Genomic DNA, 17,782 nt, shown 5'->3' on the forward strand with positions numbered 1-17,782 from the left:
TACCAAAAACCGGTACCGTGTACCGTTACTGTAACATCCCTAGCAAAAAACAAAATTATTGTCATTCATTCATTTCATTTCGTTTTCATTCATTCACTCACTCTCAAAATGGCGTCTTTGCTGTGTTGACTGTTGCTGTGTTTTTTGGTTAGGTTATCCTAATTTTGCGTAGAAAAAGGACAAATCTGCTTAAATTGTAGTAATGTAACAATCTCTAGATATTATTATTAATTTTATCTACTGAAAACTACGATGGCTGTGTCGAAATCAACTAATACCTACAATCGTCAAAATTGGGAAGATTCCGTAAGCATTTTTGGATACAATTTTATCAATAGTTTGTAACTGCATATTTAATATTTTCTGAATAATAAAACAACATTTTGTTTCAGGATTTCCCAATTCTTTGCCAAACATGTCTTGGAGATAATCCTTATATCCGTATGGTAAGTAAACCCATCATTTTGATTTACCTTCACGGTTTTCCTTGCTCTCTGCCACCTCAATAATGTAACTCAAATTTATTTCAGACAAAAGAAAAGTATGGCAAAGAATGTAAAATTTGTGCTCGTCCCTTCACCGTTTTCCGCTGGTGCCCTGGCGCTCGGATGCGCTTCAAGAAAACAGAAGTGTGCCAAACCTGCTCCAAGCTCAAAAATGTTTGCCAAACGTGCTTGTTGGACCTTGAGTATGGACTACCGATCCAAGTGCGAGATGCGGCACTGAAAATACAAGATGACCTACCTCGTAATGAAGTCAATAAAGAGTATTACATCCAGAATTTAGACAGTCAGATGTCTAAGTTTGATTCCACTCAACCCAGCAATTCTGCTTTGAAATCCAAGGGTGCCAATGACTTGCTGCTACGTCTTGCCCGTACAGCACCTTATTACAAGCGGAATAGACCCCATGTTTGTTCATTCTGGGTGAAAGGAGAGTGTAGAAGAGGAGAGGAATGTCCGTATCGTCATGAGAAACCAACTGACCCAGATGATCCATTAGCTGATCAAAATATCAAGGACAGGTATGTTATTGAAGATTATTGTATGACTCAACAGGCCTTATTATTTACTGTATGTTCATTATACTATACCCTAGACAGCATCTTATACAGTTGTTGCACCATATACCTGTATGGCTTTTATCTTGTAAAGTGCATCAGATTCTCACATATATTTTTCAACAGATACTATGGTGTGAATGATCCCGTAGCTGAGAAGTTGATGCGGCGCGCTGCTGCCATGCCAGCTCTGCCTCCTCCGGAAGACAAGACTGTCACTACATTGTATGTCGGCAACTTGCCTGATAACATCACAGAGGATGAACTGAGAGGAAACTTCTATCAGTATGGAGAGATTAGGTTTGTATTTGGTTTTCATGATTCATTAAAATCTTTTGTATTTCTTTTCCTGCCTTCTGAGGATATTAAAAAATTACCTGTACACTTAATTTTATTTAAATTATTTATTTTGATTGGTTATAGCCTACTCAAGATGAGTAGGCTATAAATAATGTCTTCTATGTATTTCCAACCAAGTACTTAATTTTCCAGGTCTCTGACTCTAGTGCCCAGAGCTCAATGTGCCTTTGTCCAGTACACCACCAGGTCAGCAGCGGAGCATGCTGCTGAGAAAACTTTCAACCGGCTGGTGTTGTCTGGGAAGAGACTCACTATCAAGTGGGGCAAGTCACAAGGTAAGATGATTGTTTCTAAATACTGGAGAGATATTTGTAACAACTCGATTTTTATGTAGTTCCCTATAGTTTTTGAATTAGTCATTCAAGATGCTTTCCATTTGCATAAATCATTATACATATGCCCACAGTTATGTTATCTAGTTATTCCATCTAGATTATTGAGCTCAGGATAACATTGAATATCTGCCATTTGTGCATCTCTGTTATTTAAGTTTTTTATGGTGTGCAAATAAAGAATATTGTATTGTATTGTAATATCATAGTGTCAAATATCATAAAAAAGGCCATACCATTATTATGAAAGGTAGAGTAAATCATATTACAAATATATGCTAAACTTATAAAATACACTCAAAGGTATAAATAATGCACAGTAACCCAATTCCTATTTGTTTTCCAGGCCGTCAAGGTGCTATGGAGAAGAACGAGGCGATGCCGGACCTGCCTCCGGTGCCGGGGCTGCCGGGCACGCTGCCGCCGCCGCCCGCCTTCCTGCATCCATTCCCGCCACAGGTAATATACAAATACCTAGTTTAAAGCTGCCTCCAAGGCAATGGCTATACATTTGGCTGGCATTTTTAAAATCCATCAATGCCTTTTTCTAATCTACTCCCTCGTGGGATACCTAGGTGTGATTTTCTCCAGGTTAAAATGGTCTCAATACCAAAAGGGCTAGTTTTTGTCATAAATCCAAATAGTTTACTTTCACTTTCCCTCAATTATTCATTAATTACACCTCCTCCAGATGGCGCCACCACCAAACCGGCCGAACGACTTCTTCAACCTGCACCACTACCCACCGGGGCCGAGCTGGGGCTGGCCCGCGCCGCCGCTGCCGCCGCCGGCCGCGCCCGCCGCGCTGCACTACCCCAGCCAGGACCCCAGCCGCCTCGGCGCGCACGCACACGTCAACACGCCGCAGACATGATGCGCGACCACAGACACGGCAGAGTAGGCGCCACAGAGTAGTGGGACTAACGCCAGAATGCCTATGAGGAAATGTCAGAATAATTATGAAAATGATTATATTGTACATCAGTTATTTTGAGTTTTCCTGTAGTCTGTCGATGGTGGATAGAAGTAAGATACGTTAGTTTCACTATAAATGGAGCCTTCCCTTATCCTTTGCCTTTGAGAGTACCAATTTGTGTGTATGTTAACAGTTGTCTGCAATGACTGGCACTCTTATCAAAAGCATGTGGTACTGTTGTGGTGTTGGAAGTAGTTGGAACTGCTGATGAAGAGGTGAATGTTATAAATTAATCAGGATACCTATAGGATAGGTTACCTAACTATCCTTTGCTATAATTTTAAGGGCAAGCGCTCAGGTAATATTTTAATTAAGTTTTGCATTGTGTTCTCGTCTTATATCTCTTTGTCCTTTTCTATTGGACGAATAAATATGTCTGTTGTTTTATGAAACCAAAATATAATAAAAAAACAGTAATTTTAATTATTTTAGGACCAGTATATGCGTTTTTATGCAAATAAGCATGAATCAATATTTAAGTTCTATCCTCTACCAACTCTCTGTATAGAATTGAACGCGTTATTACTGTAAATATACCTAGGTAAGGAAGATCTGTTTTTAATTTCTAACCTTATTTCATTTAGTTCAGCTATGGACTAAGAAAAACAACAATATTGCATCAGAAACTATATTTAATCATTAATAAGTTTAACATGACTTAATTGTTACAAAACATTTTAAACATACATAAATAGATAAAACTACATGCCTCTTACCATTATCTGGGTAAGGACGGTATGTCAATAATTTACACTAGAAACTAGGCCCAGATACAATATTAATGAACAATGCGTGTTAAAATACGATACATCAATGTTAAAGATTTAATTAAATATATCAGTTCAAGATGCGGTTACTTTTTGTATGTTAAAGCACAAGTGTATACGTGGCCTTATACTTATTATTCTGGTTTGTTACGATTGTTAAGTTATATTGTTTAAGTTCCGGAGTTCGTTAGTCCAATGACTAGTTTAATTGTTGCTTAAACCTTTACCTCTCTTACACTATATTTTATACAATATACTAGGATGTCTTGTGCATATGTTAAGGACAAACTACAGGGGCAAGACAGGTCCCACACATACAATAACCAGAATGAAAGTTCTAATAATACATAGAGGAATATTTTTTTAACGTAACTATGAACTAACAACTAGCAAATGCAATAATGTAATCTAATTTTCATGGATTTTAATAATATAATAAGCGACTGTCTTTCAGTCTAATCTCTTATTTTTTGGAATGTCACATCAGTGCGAGTCCAATAAAGTAGCTTTTTGTTTCAACGTTAGTTGCGCTTGTCATGATGAATAGAAATGTAGAGATATATTTTTTAACAGCTGTAAGCTAATTTTGTAATATTTTCAAACAAAACTAATATAATATTTAAAGAGATGATTTATGTGCAACACTAACTTAATAAAACACACATTAAATATTAATTCTATAATGATGGAGATACGTAAAAAAGATGATATAAAAATAATTTAATGAATATAAGTTATTTGTATGCCACACAGCCTTAAGTAATTTTGGCATACAAATATAGCTATCGTTTTAATATTATAATACAATGTTAATAATATCGATCTTTCAAATCAACTGTGAATAACGACGTAATCTTTTAGAAAAAAATACTATTAATAACAATACTTTAGCAGAGCGGACCAAAACTAAAATAGTCTATCTTTACCAACAATAAACAAACGATACGCGAGTTTAATTCGCTTAAATTATGTATTTAGTTACATGAAATAATTTGAACAGTTATACGATATAAACACGAGAAAAAGCTCTTAGGTATTATGTTAATTGATGAATTTCATAATGTACTTTTTCGAAGTCATAACTATGTTAGATATAATATTTTCCTCCGTTACTGAAACCTGAAACAATTAAATCACTTAGTAATGATGGTCATCCCAACCTGATAGAGTTTATTAAATTTTATTCAATTACGAATCTATTCAAGTAGTGCGAAAAGAAATTGCGTGATTTCAAAGTATGAAGTAGAAACATTTTGTCTTGTAATATAATTAATGAATTTTGTGATTATCTACAACATAGTAATAAAATCCATTTCACTAACACAAAGCCGAGACGAAAAGAGAAGCTACGGCAACCAACGCAAACAATAACCGTTTTTTTATATAAGTTCTCGTTTCTTACATTCACGATTTAGCGCCTCTAGTGGTCACAATCATGAAACAAATTACAAATGTGTAAAAACTAAATCCGCTTGAGTAATAAAGTAAGAAAACCAATAACGAAAACTCCCTTTACATAATTTATTTTAGGGCTGATTTTTCAATTGTCAGATAAATGTTATCTGAGGAATAAAATTGTTGCTGTCAGATTTATTCCTCAAATAACTTTAATCTGACTATTGAAAAATCTGCCCTAAATCATCTATAAATTCCCGCAATCTATCCGTAGCTTCTCTTTCCGTTCCCAAATAGGAGAAGAACAGCAATTTACCGCTCGGCCGCGTCTAGTACCGGTTGTTGGCCACTTGCGCGTTGAAGGCGGCGGCCGCGGCGTTGGAGGCGGCCGTCTGCACGTGCTGGTTGCGCAGGAACTCCGTCGTGAACTCGGCCTGGGCCTTGGCTATGGACGCGCCGGTTGAGCGGTAGATGCGGTGCACCTGGGGACAGTGGGAAATGTAGTTATTTGAATGATGCCATAACATAGTTTGCTTGTTGCACAGGGTATTTAGGGTTTTAAGGTTTCACGTGGGCGTATATACCTAATGAATGGAGGTTGCCGCTCTATTTTTTTTCGCCCACTGTAAGATATAGGCCTCCTCCATAACCTATCATTACGTCTACTTAATATTTTAAACAAATTAATTTATATTCATTAACCATTGAGCAAGTTACGCCTGTACCGCAAATTGTTGGAAAGGGTGAAGCCCTATAGCAGGGCTATACGGGATCGATCGTTATCCTTGTATCGTTGTTCGTTGCGTCGATAAACTCGTTTAATGTGCGTTGGAGAGCCGTATTTATGGCGAATCGCAATAGTGAATAGTGACGCTAATCTACGTCGATAACGAACCCGTGTAGCGGCAGCAGCACTTACCTTGGCCATGAGCAGTACGTCGGCGACGGCGGCGGTGATGAAGCCGACGGTGGCGAGCATGGCGATGATGCCGGCCGCCACGCTCGTCGAGAACGCGTTGATGCTCGTGATCAAGCCGCTGGAAGAGTATGGGGTGAGGTTTTTATTTATGTTTCTAAGTGAGTAGCTAGCTTTGAAGATAACGGAGCCCTGAGATATAAAAATAATGGATGTGCCCAAAGAAAAAATACATAATTATCATCATCAAGTCCACATACTAGTCTTATTCCTTTTCAGATCCCTCAACTAATAATATTTAGATTTCTAAGCATTACCAGGGTTAATCTCATGGAATTTACTGAATATTTAAGTTCTAAAATAAACAATAAAATACAGGTTGACTCTATATACACAGATTTTAAAAAGGCATTCGACAAGGTAAATCATAAGTTGCTTATCCTGAAAACTTTTAAAATGGGAGTACGAGGCACATTGCTGCGCTGGCTAATTTCATATCTCTCGAAAAGATCTCAACTTGTCGCTTTGAAGGGTTTCACATCTAACCCAATTTCTGTTACGTCTGGGGTACCTCAAGGTTCTAATTTGGGTCCACTACTGTTCATAATTTTTATTAACGACCTTACAGCCGATCTAAAAAGTAATTTCTTGCTATACGCTGATGACCTCAAATTGTATAAGGATGTAACCTGTGAGCAAGATTGTCATGAATTACAAGCTGACTTAGTTACTATAGAAGATTGGTGCCATGCCAACAGCATGAGCTTAAATGCAAAAAAGTGCTTTGTGATATCCTTTACTAACAAGCGCAATAAGGTAACATATCAATATACAGTAAATAATCACATGCTGGAAAGGGTATCCCGGATTCGCGATCTTGGTGTTGTATTGGATGACAAACTGACATTTACTGAGCATGTAGATGGTACGGTTAAAAGAGCATATCGTATGCTAGGTTTTGTGCTTAGGATTACCAAAAAATTTAAAAAACCACACAGTGTTATCGCTTTGTATAATAGCTTGGTACGAAGTATACTGGAATATGCATCAGTGATTTGGTCTCCATTCTATGATACACATATTCAAACCTTAGAGTCAGTGCAGCGACGATTCCTACGAATACTTAGTTTTAGATTTGGTTATAAGTATAAACTAAACAACTATGAGTCAAGATTGGCATTCTTTAAAGTTGATAGTCTTGAGAATCGTAGAAGATTATTAGATATGTTTTGTCTTTACAAGATTGTAAATAATAAAATTGATACGGTTGTGCTGTCGCAGATTGCTTTAGACTGTAGAACTAGGTCTGGTCGTCGATTTAAACTGTTTTACGTATCAACTTGTCGCATCAATGTTAGTTATAACTCCCCTGTGCATCGATTGTGTCGCCTTTACAATCAAATCCACACAACTGACTGTGATATTGACATATTTTGGAACTCTTATCCCACCTACCGTCGTCTCGTCTATACCGCCATAAAAGAACTCAAATAAATAATCAGTATTAATAAGAATTTCAAATTTTCTGGCAAATTTTAATTTTAATAATAATCTGAATCAAATTATATTACTTACTTATATATTATTATCTTTACTTTTTAAATATTTAAAAATGTAATCTGATGTTAAATTAATTAATATAATTAATATGTTAAATATAATAATTAAATGTACCTAATTAACTACTACTTGCATGCTGTGGACACATATTTTTTGGAGTGTTAACTGTTTTCTGTGTTTGTGTTATATGTAATATTGTTCATGTATTGTTAACTCTCTGTATTGTGTTCCAATAAATAAATAAATAAATAAATAATCCCACAATTTGTTACATACAATTCTAACATAAAATAACAAATTCTATAAAATATATAGATAGGTACTAACCAGGAGCCTCCACCACTGAACCCAATAGACTGCACCACAGTGATCAGTATTTGGAACAGGAATATGAAGAAGAACACCATGAAGTTGAAGGACGAATCGCTTCTAAACGCCTTGTAGATCGGCCGGTACCAGCACAGGAAGCTGAAGGGAGTCAGCAGTATGAAGTACAGGATGGCCAGGCCGAATGTCTCCACTCCAAGCCCGGAGAACATGAGGGACATTGCCGCTATGATGTTCACTGACAGGACTAACGCGTGGACTGGAAGAGAAGAAAGTTTTGTTTAAAAGAGTTGAACAGGTTTGATTGAAGAAAATAGCGTGTAAGTCGTGGGTTTCTATCTATCTATCTATCATTGCGAGCTGATTTTCCGCATTTAGCCTCCAAGGTGGGCCATTATGCGTGAAATACCTATGGGGTGACTAGCTATTAAGCCACCCAAGCTCACGCCAGAAAGCCAGTAGACGACCTAGGTTGCTCATGACTTCCCGGAGGGACCCCGGAGATCCGAGGATTTTTGATCGTATTGTCTCCACGCCTTTGCAATGTAACAAGACATGGGAAGCTGTTTCATCTTCCTCCATGCAACTTCTGCAAAGAGGAGTGGTGGAGATTTTCATGCGATATAGGTGTTTATTTAACCGGCAGTGGCCTGTTATGGTACTTATCACGACACGTAAGTTTGCTCTGTCCAAGCATAATAATTTGCGTGTTAGTTTAGTATTAATTAGTGGTACAAAAGCTTTTGTTTGTTTGCACTCGGCACTGTTACTCCAGAGATTGGTGTGGCATTCTGTCGTTCGGGAACGCAACCAAGAGCGAATTTGGTTGAAAGGGATCGGTACTATCGGCTCTGGGCCTATTGGTGCAGTGTCAGATCCCTTTCGTGCAAGTTCATCAGCAGCGTCGTTCCCCAGCGACCCGCTGTGCCCTTTTATCCACTGGAGGGTTATGGTATTGTTTTGTGAGGCAAGCGATTCTAGAGCTGAGTGACACTCTAGTACTAGCCCCGAAGTTATAGTTTTGCTAGACAAAGCTAGCAGAACTGCAGCACTATCAGATAGGATACGAATACGTTGATTCGTAACCTTTCTAGATTTGACTGCGTTAGCGGCCCGTGTAATAGCAACACATTCAGCCTGAAAGATTGTGTTGTATTTGCTTAGTGCCAGTGAAAAATGAATGTTTAGGTCATCGGAGTGGACACCAGCACCCGTACCTGACGTTTTTTTGGATCCATCAGTGTAAATTCTCAGTTCATATATACTGGACTGATCTCTTGGTTCTTCATGCAATTGAATGTTATAGTGCCTTTTAAATATATGGATAAGCGGTATTCGATCACCAATGGCTGCCATCATTGGTTGATGTTTTATGGCTTCCAACATAATGGATGTGTGTGACGCTGTTGAGTTATTTGCCCAGAGGCCAGCTGCTCTTAGTCTAAAAGCGGCGGCAGCTGCTTCCTGTTTCACCACGAGATGTAATGGTGGAAGGTCGAGAAGTACCTCAAGTGCGGCCGTGGGTGTTGATTTCATGCATCCTGTGATGGCTACACATGCAAGCCTTTGTAGCTTTTGCAGCTTGTTTTTTACTGAGCTAAGTTCTGTTCTGGGCCACCAGACTACAGAACCGTAAGTTATGGTAGGTCGTATGACAGCTTTGTACAGCCATAATGTTAATTTTGGTTTAAGGCCCCAGGTTTTTCCTAACATTCGCTTACACTGCCAGAAAGCGATCGTAGCCTGTTTTATTTTGTTATCGAGATGTTTATTCCAGTTCAACTTGTTATCTAGCGTTATGCCAAGATATTTCACTTCGGTTGAAAGTGTTAGTTGAGTGCCAAATAATGTAGGCAAGCTCATGTTATTGAGTTTTCTCTTGTTAGTAAATAGGACTAATTCTGTTTTACTGGGATTGACTTTTAGTCGATACTCCCTGCACCATTGCTCGACAATCTTCATTGCGGCCTGCATAACGCTACAATGGAGGTTCTCGAATTTCCCACTAATGAGGATGGTGAGGTCATCTGCATAGCCGACTGTATAGAAGCCGCTGCTGTTGAGTTGTCTAAGCAGGTCGTCAACTACCAGATTCCACAGTAGAGGTGAAAGGACCCCGCCTTGAGGGCAGCCTTTAGCTACAATGCATCTGGTTGTCCCATTTAGGTTGAGTTGTACTGCTCTTAACTTTAACATATTATTTATCCAACCCCGTAGAGTTGGATTAACATTATATTTGGTTAAGGCAATGTTGATACTATCGAAGTTTGTTTTATCAAAGGCCCCTTCTATGTCTATAAAGGCACCTAGTGTTGATTCTTTGTTTGTTAGCGCACACTCAATTTTGTTCACTACGCTATGGAGTGCTGTTTCGGTCGATTTGCCAGCGGTATAGGCATGTTGGCTGTTATGTAATGGTTTTCGTTTGAGATTATTATCTCGTATGTGTCTGTCACAAAGTCTTTCTAGGGTCTTTAGTAGAAACGACGTTAAACTAATAATTAATTCGTAAAAGATAAAAAGTCGTGGGTTTGTTCCCGGTTGGGACAGAAAATTGTCTAGTTTGGCTTGTAAAATAATATGCTGACACTAAAATGGGTTAAGTCATTCAGTGTTATGGCACACCTTTACATACATTAATGGCAGTTGTAGTTAATATAGAAAGATGAGCCGGTTTTTTATAAATATGTAATAGTGTAGATAATGTAGTCTTTATTTGTACACAAAGTAATAATAACAAAAGATTTACTATGTCATACAATCTTATCAAGGCTAGCATGATTCACACTCATAAAGTCTCTAGCTAATGTATTTAGCATCCAGTACAGTAACAGCCGTATCTAACGTGACATTATTTCTATGTACAGTGTAGTAAGTATGTAATGAGTTATTCAGTTATCTGATAATAGATCCGAAATTGCGAGGCTACTCCTATCACAGAGGCGCCCGTCACTCAAGCTTAACACATCCATCAAACGACCAATAACAACGCTTGCCTCTAACACCCTCTTCTAACTTCAATAAAAAAAAACAAAACAGCAACATACACATCCAAAGATAGTACAAATGCCGCACGACCCTCTGGAACTCGAGCGGAATGTCCACATTGATGTCCTGGTAGAAACAGGGCTGCACGGGGCACATGGCCGGCAGCGGGGGCCAGTTATTCCGGCGCCCCGCCGACCCCGCTCGGAGCTCCGCCTCGCGTCGGGCTAGCTCTTCCGCTTTGCGTTCCAACTCTTCTTGCCGCCTCTGGAATGGTGGGTTGGAGGTTAGTATTATGTGAGCATAGTTATAGAACCCCTAAATACATAAGCAGAGTTTCTTTTGTGGTAAATTTTAATTAAGTATATATTAATGATTATATCACATATTCATCATTCAAGAGCCTAGCTCATATCTGGTGGATATTTCACTGCAAGGTCTAAAATTAATTTGATTGACATTCAAAGCTCGTCTTGAGTGGCTTATTTTTATACCGATCTCTGATATTGAAGTACATATTCGAAAGCTGTAATTAGAATAATAGTGTTGGCGTGAGATTGAAAATGAGGTCCCTGGTTAGAAGATAATTTAAAAGGTAAACTGGTTTTGTCGTCTAACTGGTTATTGAGTTATACAATACATAGACTGGCCCTATTTTATAATACTGAGGTAGATTTTAATATACCTAAGACTACATACATAGACTGGCTCTATTTTATAATACTGAGTTAATTTTCGTAATCGTTAGGAGAGGCCTATGTCCAACAGTGGACTACAGAAGGCTGAGAGAGAGAGTTAATTTTAATATACCTAACACTACATACATATTATTGCCAATGATATCATAATATATCGAAAGACATATTTTCTAGAAAACCTCATGGCTACTTTCATACTTTATCATTGACAAAGTTATAAACACTACATTATCTCAAATATTCTTCATTACCTCTACTAATCTAATTTATATCATAGTGTAAACAGAAGACAATACAACATGACTATAATCTCTTCCATTAGTGTAAAATGGGGATTTTTAAAACTGTAACCCTTTACAACATCTATTCTTAATCTAAGGGCTGTATGTATTCATGAATGAAATTAGGGGCAAGTGCTACATTGATACTTATTCTGACTGTACACAAATGAGTGCTTATCGACGGTGGAAAGGCAAAATGGTTTAAGCGCCATAACATAAAATGTTCACCAGAGCGATTTAAAGTTTGAAATTTTCGAAAAAAAATCGTATCTCTGTAATTATTCTAGCTATGGCTTTGAAAATTAAAATACGTTAAATTGAAATAGTTTTCTATGTTATTCTGTATATAAAATGAATGTACATATTCTATTTACTGAAATAAGGGACATAAGACATAGGCATCTGAAATCTCAGTCAGGTAAAATTGGCTTAAACGACATTAACATTTTAATTAAAAACAAGTAAAAACAATTTAAACACCAAGGAGATTTAACCATCACACCAGGATAATGTTTTATAATAATTTATGTTACTTTAAACATTCCATAAGAATGAATTAACCGCCAGACTAAGGCAATTTATATCTAAGATGAATGACTTAAAGAATAAATGAACTTATAATTGGACCTCAGAACTCGAGAACGGTTGAACCGATTTTGGTCTAGAAACATTTGTGGAAGTCCAGGGAAGGTATAAAAGGTAAGAAGGGTAGGATAGGGTAGGGTAGGGTAAGAAGCGGTACCTGCGGGCCAGCTAGATTGAAAACAAAAAATTCATAATATCTCACCAAGTCGAGCAAAGAAGCGGCATGGCCGTACCTTTTCTCGAAGCATTATTTTATTATAAACTTTAGTAACATATTGTTCACCGCGAAATCACTTTGAGATTGAGATCCAAGTGATCAGCAGGTTTACTTATTCATTAATTAATAATCATAATCCAACCGACATTTCTTCGACCGTCTCTATGCCACCATTCTGTCACCGCCTTTGTCCACCTTCCGTCCTGCCTTCGAGCCAAGTTTCCTGCCGACTCCCAATTCAGTTCCGTGACCTGCATACCGACGTCGAAGACTTTTGTCTTTTGGTGATTTACCACGCTGGGAATACGGTCTGTAAGCGAAATTCTTAACATGGATCGCTCCATAGCTCTCTGTGCAACTCTGATTCGGTGCACAGTTTCCTTGGTCAGCGTCCATGTATCGGCACCGTATGTTAGTGTGGGCAAGACACATAAGCAATTATCAATCCATAAGCAGCGTCGCTCGCTTTAAACTATCTGTCAGATTCATACAAGATACGCTAGATTTGATAAGCAAGCGCCGATGCTTTAGGATTGTTAATGGCTAAGTTTTAGTGGTGGTAACCCGAAAAGACTATCACAATGTGAGTTGGGTCTCACCCGACAGCCGGACCGAGAACCAAATCGACCGACGATTAGTCGAAAATGGAGACACTTCTGGATGTTAGGAATAAGAGGGTTGCTGATGTCAATAGTGATCACCACTTAGTCGATGGAAAAATGTGCTTGAAGATAGCGGGAGTTTAGGAGCAGGCCACAAGATCTGCCAAAGGTGTCGTGAAAATAAGCTGCAGGACCCACAAGTTAGAAGAAAACTTAGTATCCAGATCGGCAACAACTGGCATCAAAGACGTGTTGTTAAAAATTTGCGAAGAAATAATAAGGCACAAGGAACACTTAAAGAATGAATGGATGTCTAAAGAAACATGGGATATGATCAACCATCAAGGAAGACTTAACGTCGAACTAGACGACCATTCTAAAGAAGCACTTGCGTACGAGTATTTTCTTTGTGAACTTAATATCAAACGAAATTTATAAAAGGACAAACGCTGCTAGGGGTAACCCTATATCCAGCGATGGTCTCATCGGCTGCCATAGGAAACATGAAGGATCTATACAAAGCATCTTGAAGAACATTGCAACAAAACCCAGGATATCTCCTTGTTACTATGAAAGATTGACTTTCAAGATGGTATGGCCACATTGCCGAAGTTTTTAATGATCCTAACCACCACCTGGGGAGTTGGATGCAGATGCAAATATACCAGGAGCATCTTGTATCTTGATGCATAATCGTAATCATTATGATTAATAAAATCGGCAGGTCTTACAGGCTAGTCAGAGGCCTTCGGGTGGCTTGAAAACGTCTGACAGTTGGGTAGCCCACTTACCCGAAAACTCTCTCAGCACAAGATTGCTTGTGTTGGGGCCCAATAACCCGCGCTAGGCCAACGTGGTAGACTAGGCCTAAACCCTTCCTTCATTGGAAGGAGACCCGTGCCCCAGGAGTGGGGACGTAATGGTTCGTGATGAGATTTATGATTAAATATCCAACCCCCGAATAAGACGAATTGATACGGACCATACGATCGCTGAAGAGTGGCAAAGTACCAGGGAACGATGGATTTCCTACGGTGGCATAAAAAGCAGGATAGATGGAATATACCAGATATTGCACTCTTCAGCGATGGAGGATGATGAAGTGAAGTTAGAGAAAAGTTAATTTAATTCATGTCCAACTTTTTCCTATAAGGTTTGCTTTTCGTTGAAATACTTTATTCTGAAAATTATGGGATACAAACAGGTCGTGGTACTCGTGGTCACTGGTCTTCTATTTCGTATAATTACCTAACAATTATCAAAATCGGTTAAGTTGATCCAGAGATTTGCGCTTGGGAACACATTTTCGGTTAGATTTTTATATAGATAAGAAATCCTGTTTCTGACTAGATTTCGATATAAATTATTTATGAATAAGTTTATTTATGATATATAATTATTATTTTGTATAAAAAGTAATGTCATGTTAATACAATACAAATATTTTACATTAAGAACCATATTGTCATAGAAAAAATATTTTATAAAAAATAAATATTTGGTTGGATCCTTTTAGAGAAACGTTAAAATTCCCTACTTGCATAGAAACAGCAATTTAGGCGAAAGGATCCAAGTGCATATTTATAACTCAATAAATATTAATTATAGCAACACTATTATTTAGAACCTGTGTAAAGAGTAATATAATAGATATCATAATTTAATGTAGTTATCGGTGATATAATCAAAAAATATTTACAGTTTTATACTGGCGAACGAATCTGAGTTTGTACCTACGTAATTACGCTGCGCACGCGGCGCCAACTGTCGCATAGACGCACGTCCTCTCCCAATGAACGTCCCGGTGGGGTGCTGAAGCGACACCTTTCCAACCGGTCCTATTTATATTATTGGCGTTTTCACACAATATCCTTCTGGATATAACAGCTTAAACACCATAGACCGCTTCATTGCGATTCTTTTGAATTGTTTTATATCACTTATATCAATTATCTACAAATCGCAAAAAGCTGCTTAAGTGCCAATTGTACCACTAAACAGATTTAGGTAAAGTTGTATTAACCGCCAAACGCCGCGAGTAAGGCTGACTGGTAAAATGGTTTAAGTGCCAGTATGGCTTCAAATTACAAAATTGTAAAATGTATTAAGTGATTTTATGTTATTTTTGACCAGAAGGCATTTTGTTTTATATCAATTACGCAATCAGGTAGGTCGCTTAAGTAACTAATGATACAAATTCACATTAGTTCAAAATGAATTAAGTCACAATGTTTTACTGTTTTAGTGAGGGTACAATGTTTTATATAACTTTAGTTTTGATCAAGTATGTTTGAACATACAAATGACTAAAAAAGTGGCCCTTAATACAAGAAAAAAGTATTAAGATTTCCAAAATCACCGTTGTCTTAAGCGCCAAAAAGTGCTCATATCGAAACGAGACCCGCACCATTCGAAAGAGAAAAATCAGGCGATTCCAACGGTATATATAACTCATATTCGCCAAAAGTGGCGGATAATACATTTTGCCTTTCCACCGTCGTTATGTAGTGGCATTTTTTAGGCATAAGTACTAATTATTCAATTAAATGTTAAATAACAATATGTTTATACAGGTTGTTACCTTGAGCTCCTTGGGTGCAGAATGATAAAAATGAGTGTATTAATATTACTTGTGAAATAAGCATGTGAAGAGGTGTATCAATTTCAATATGGTCTTATGAAGTTATAATACAATAAGAATAGGATGAAGGTTTTAATCAAAAGTTATGGTCTAAAAAACAAATAATTATAATTAATATATGTATACAAGAAATTTTGGGTGCAGAACATGGGAACTTGGAAGTAAATAATGATGTGGTTTGATAGAAATCATTTAGTAAAAATCATACCTAAATTTTTAGTTCATTTCAAATGTATTTACAATATCCTCTATCAAGTAAATTTACTTTCAATTGAAACTGACCAAAATCCTTCTCAATGGGTACATGTTGTACACAAGTCTCACCTGAAAGTCAGCAGTAGTGAAGTTGTTGGGTGGTCCGGCTGACTGTTGTGGCTGGGACGGCCGTGTGTACTGGCCGCTGGAGGGAGGGGACACCGCCTGCATGATGGCCGGGTGTGTCGGCTGCTGTGCGGGCTGACAAACACAGAATTACACTAATTGAAACCTAGAATAGAGCTAATATATTTGCTTTATTTAAAAATAGTTTATTAAAATATGATCTTTGTTTCAGGCAGCAACTAAGTCACAACACTTTTTTTTATTTTTATTTCACTGTTAATTAGCCATACATTATTTATGTAACAGCATCTACATATTTACTGGTCAACATAATCAAAAATTAAAACATTATCTTACTCACTATGTAAACTTGTTTAACAAAATGTTTTAAGATTTGATAAGATCATACAAAACTTTGTTTGAATAAGTCCATGAAGTATGTGTTTGTATGATCTCAGACGGAGTTGTAAACGGCAGGTAAGATAGTAAAACATAAAACAACCTAAGGGATCTTTCGGATGATGGGTCATCTTGGATGCAAGTCAGCAATCCTCAATACCTTAACATTTTAGTAACTAAGCCTCTTTGCACAACAGAATCAGAATGGATTCCTAAGACATTGATAGGTGATTACTATAAAGTATAACACTGTAATTATATGCACTATAGACGATATATTATCAGATATTTAGTTCAACGACTGAACATAACTGTTAATGACTAATTTATAAACAATTTACCGTCTGATTCGTGTTAGGTTGTCCATCAAAGGGATTGTAGTCATCCAAGCCCTGTGTGGCATTGTTTGTGTTCCTCGCAACCTGCTGCACAGCAGGGTCCTGAAATTACATTTACCAATGCTAGAAACATCCCAACAAAAGCAAGAAAACGAATTATAATATTTTGGAAGAGGCTACTTACTGCAAATGGGTTGTCTATGGTTGGATCACTAAACGGATTATCCTCAAATTTCGACATGATTCCCTAGGTTAAATCACCACCTTATCAATTAAAAGTAACTCTCTAGCACAAAAAAAGGGTTTCATGCATTTAAAACGTATATTTTTAGAATTAAAAGGGATTAACAAAACCGATAACACAAAATTGACAGATTGCGATGATGATGACGAAATGACATTTAAAAAAATGTTACCAGTGGAGAAATAAAATATTACATTATTATCACAGACCAACTTCAGCACTATTTAACCGACTTCGAAAAAATACTAGAATGTCATGAAAATCATCATCATGAATCATTATCACCCTGAATCACCCTGAATACAAATTTTACCCTGAATTTGACAAAATATGACTTTTACGCACACTGTATAATATATTGAAAAAAGTCATTATAGGAAACTTACACTTACAGACTTTCTACATCTACAAAGTTATAAAAACGGAGTGTTTGACCGACCATTATTAAAATACAAGTCATGTCAAGTACCCAAATCATGTACATTTGTATATGGATCACACATTAGGATCTTGAAGTTATTATTCTGGGGCCACAATATTGAAGGCGAAAGTCGTTTTGGTTTTGTTTTGGTTATGTTGGTAACAGCTTGAAGTGTCAGTTTATGAATGGTTTCTGTCAAAGCAGCTGGTCCATTTTCTATCTCGGGTGTCATGGATTCGCGATTTCCAACCGTCTAAATCTATGATGGGTTTCTGACCATCTTTTGGCATCGGCTATCTCGGTCATGATCACTAAACGAATAGTGGGTATGAGATTTATCGATACACTAGAGGTTGC

General features: G+C 37.4%; 2 protein-coding genes across 3 annotated transcripts; one reads left to right on the forward strand and one right to left on the reverse strand.

Moving 5' to 3' along the window:
• The first annotated feature begins 92 nt into the window (after nt 1-92).
• On the forward strand, nt 93-3,744 carry LOC105392866 (pre-mRNA-splicing factor RBM22). The gene is made up of 7 exons (XM_038115741.2): nt 93-306; nt 393-446; nt 531-1,024; nt 1,187-1,360; nt 1,553-1,695; nt 2,099-2,211; nt 2,444-3,744. The coding sequence occupies exons 1-7, from the start codon at nt 253-255 to the stop codon at nt 2,624-2,626; spliced, it is 1,215 nt and encodes a 404-aa protein (XP_037971669.1). The 5' UTR covers nt 93-252; the 3' UTR covers nt 2,627-3,744.
• Nucleotides 3,343-17,163, reverse strand: LOC105393723 (secretory carrier-associated membrane protein 5B). Of its 2 annotated transcripts, XM_011565521.3 has the most exons (8): nt 16,945-17,162; nt 16,764-16,862; nt 16,027-16,158; nt 10,741-10,945; nt 7,694-7,952; nt 5,810-5,927; nt 5,207-5,372; nt 3,343-4,614 (listed from the first exon to the last, which is right to left on the reverse strand). In XM_011565521.3, exons 1-7 carry the CDS (start codon nt 16,999-17,001, stop codon nt 5,220-5,222), a joined length of 1,023 nt encoding a protein of 340 aa, XP_011563823.3. In that variant the 5' UTR covers nt 17,002-17,162; the 3' UTR covers nt 3,343-4,614; nt 5,207-5,219. The 2 variants fall into 2 exon arrangements, with proteins under 2 accessions (XP_011563823.3, XP_011563824.3); XM_011565522.3 differs by lacking the exon at nt 16,764-16,862 and having other exon boundaries at nt 16,945-17,163.
• Between the last annotated feature and the right edge of the window lie 619 nt (nt 17,164-17,782).

Source organism: Plutella xylostella, chromosome 21, assembly GCF_932276165.1.
Source record: "Plutella xylostella chromosome 21, ilPluXylo3.1, whole genome shotgun sequence".
NCBI lineage: Eukaryota > Metazoa > Arthropoda > Insecta > Lepidoptera > Plutellidae > Plutella > Plutella xylostella.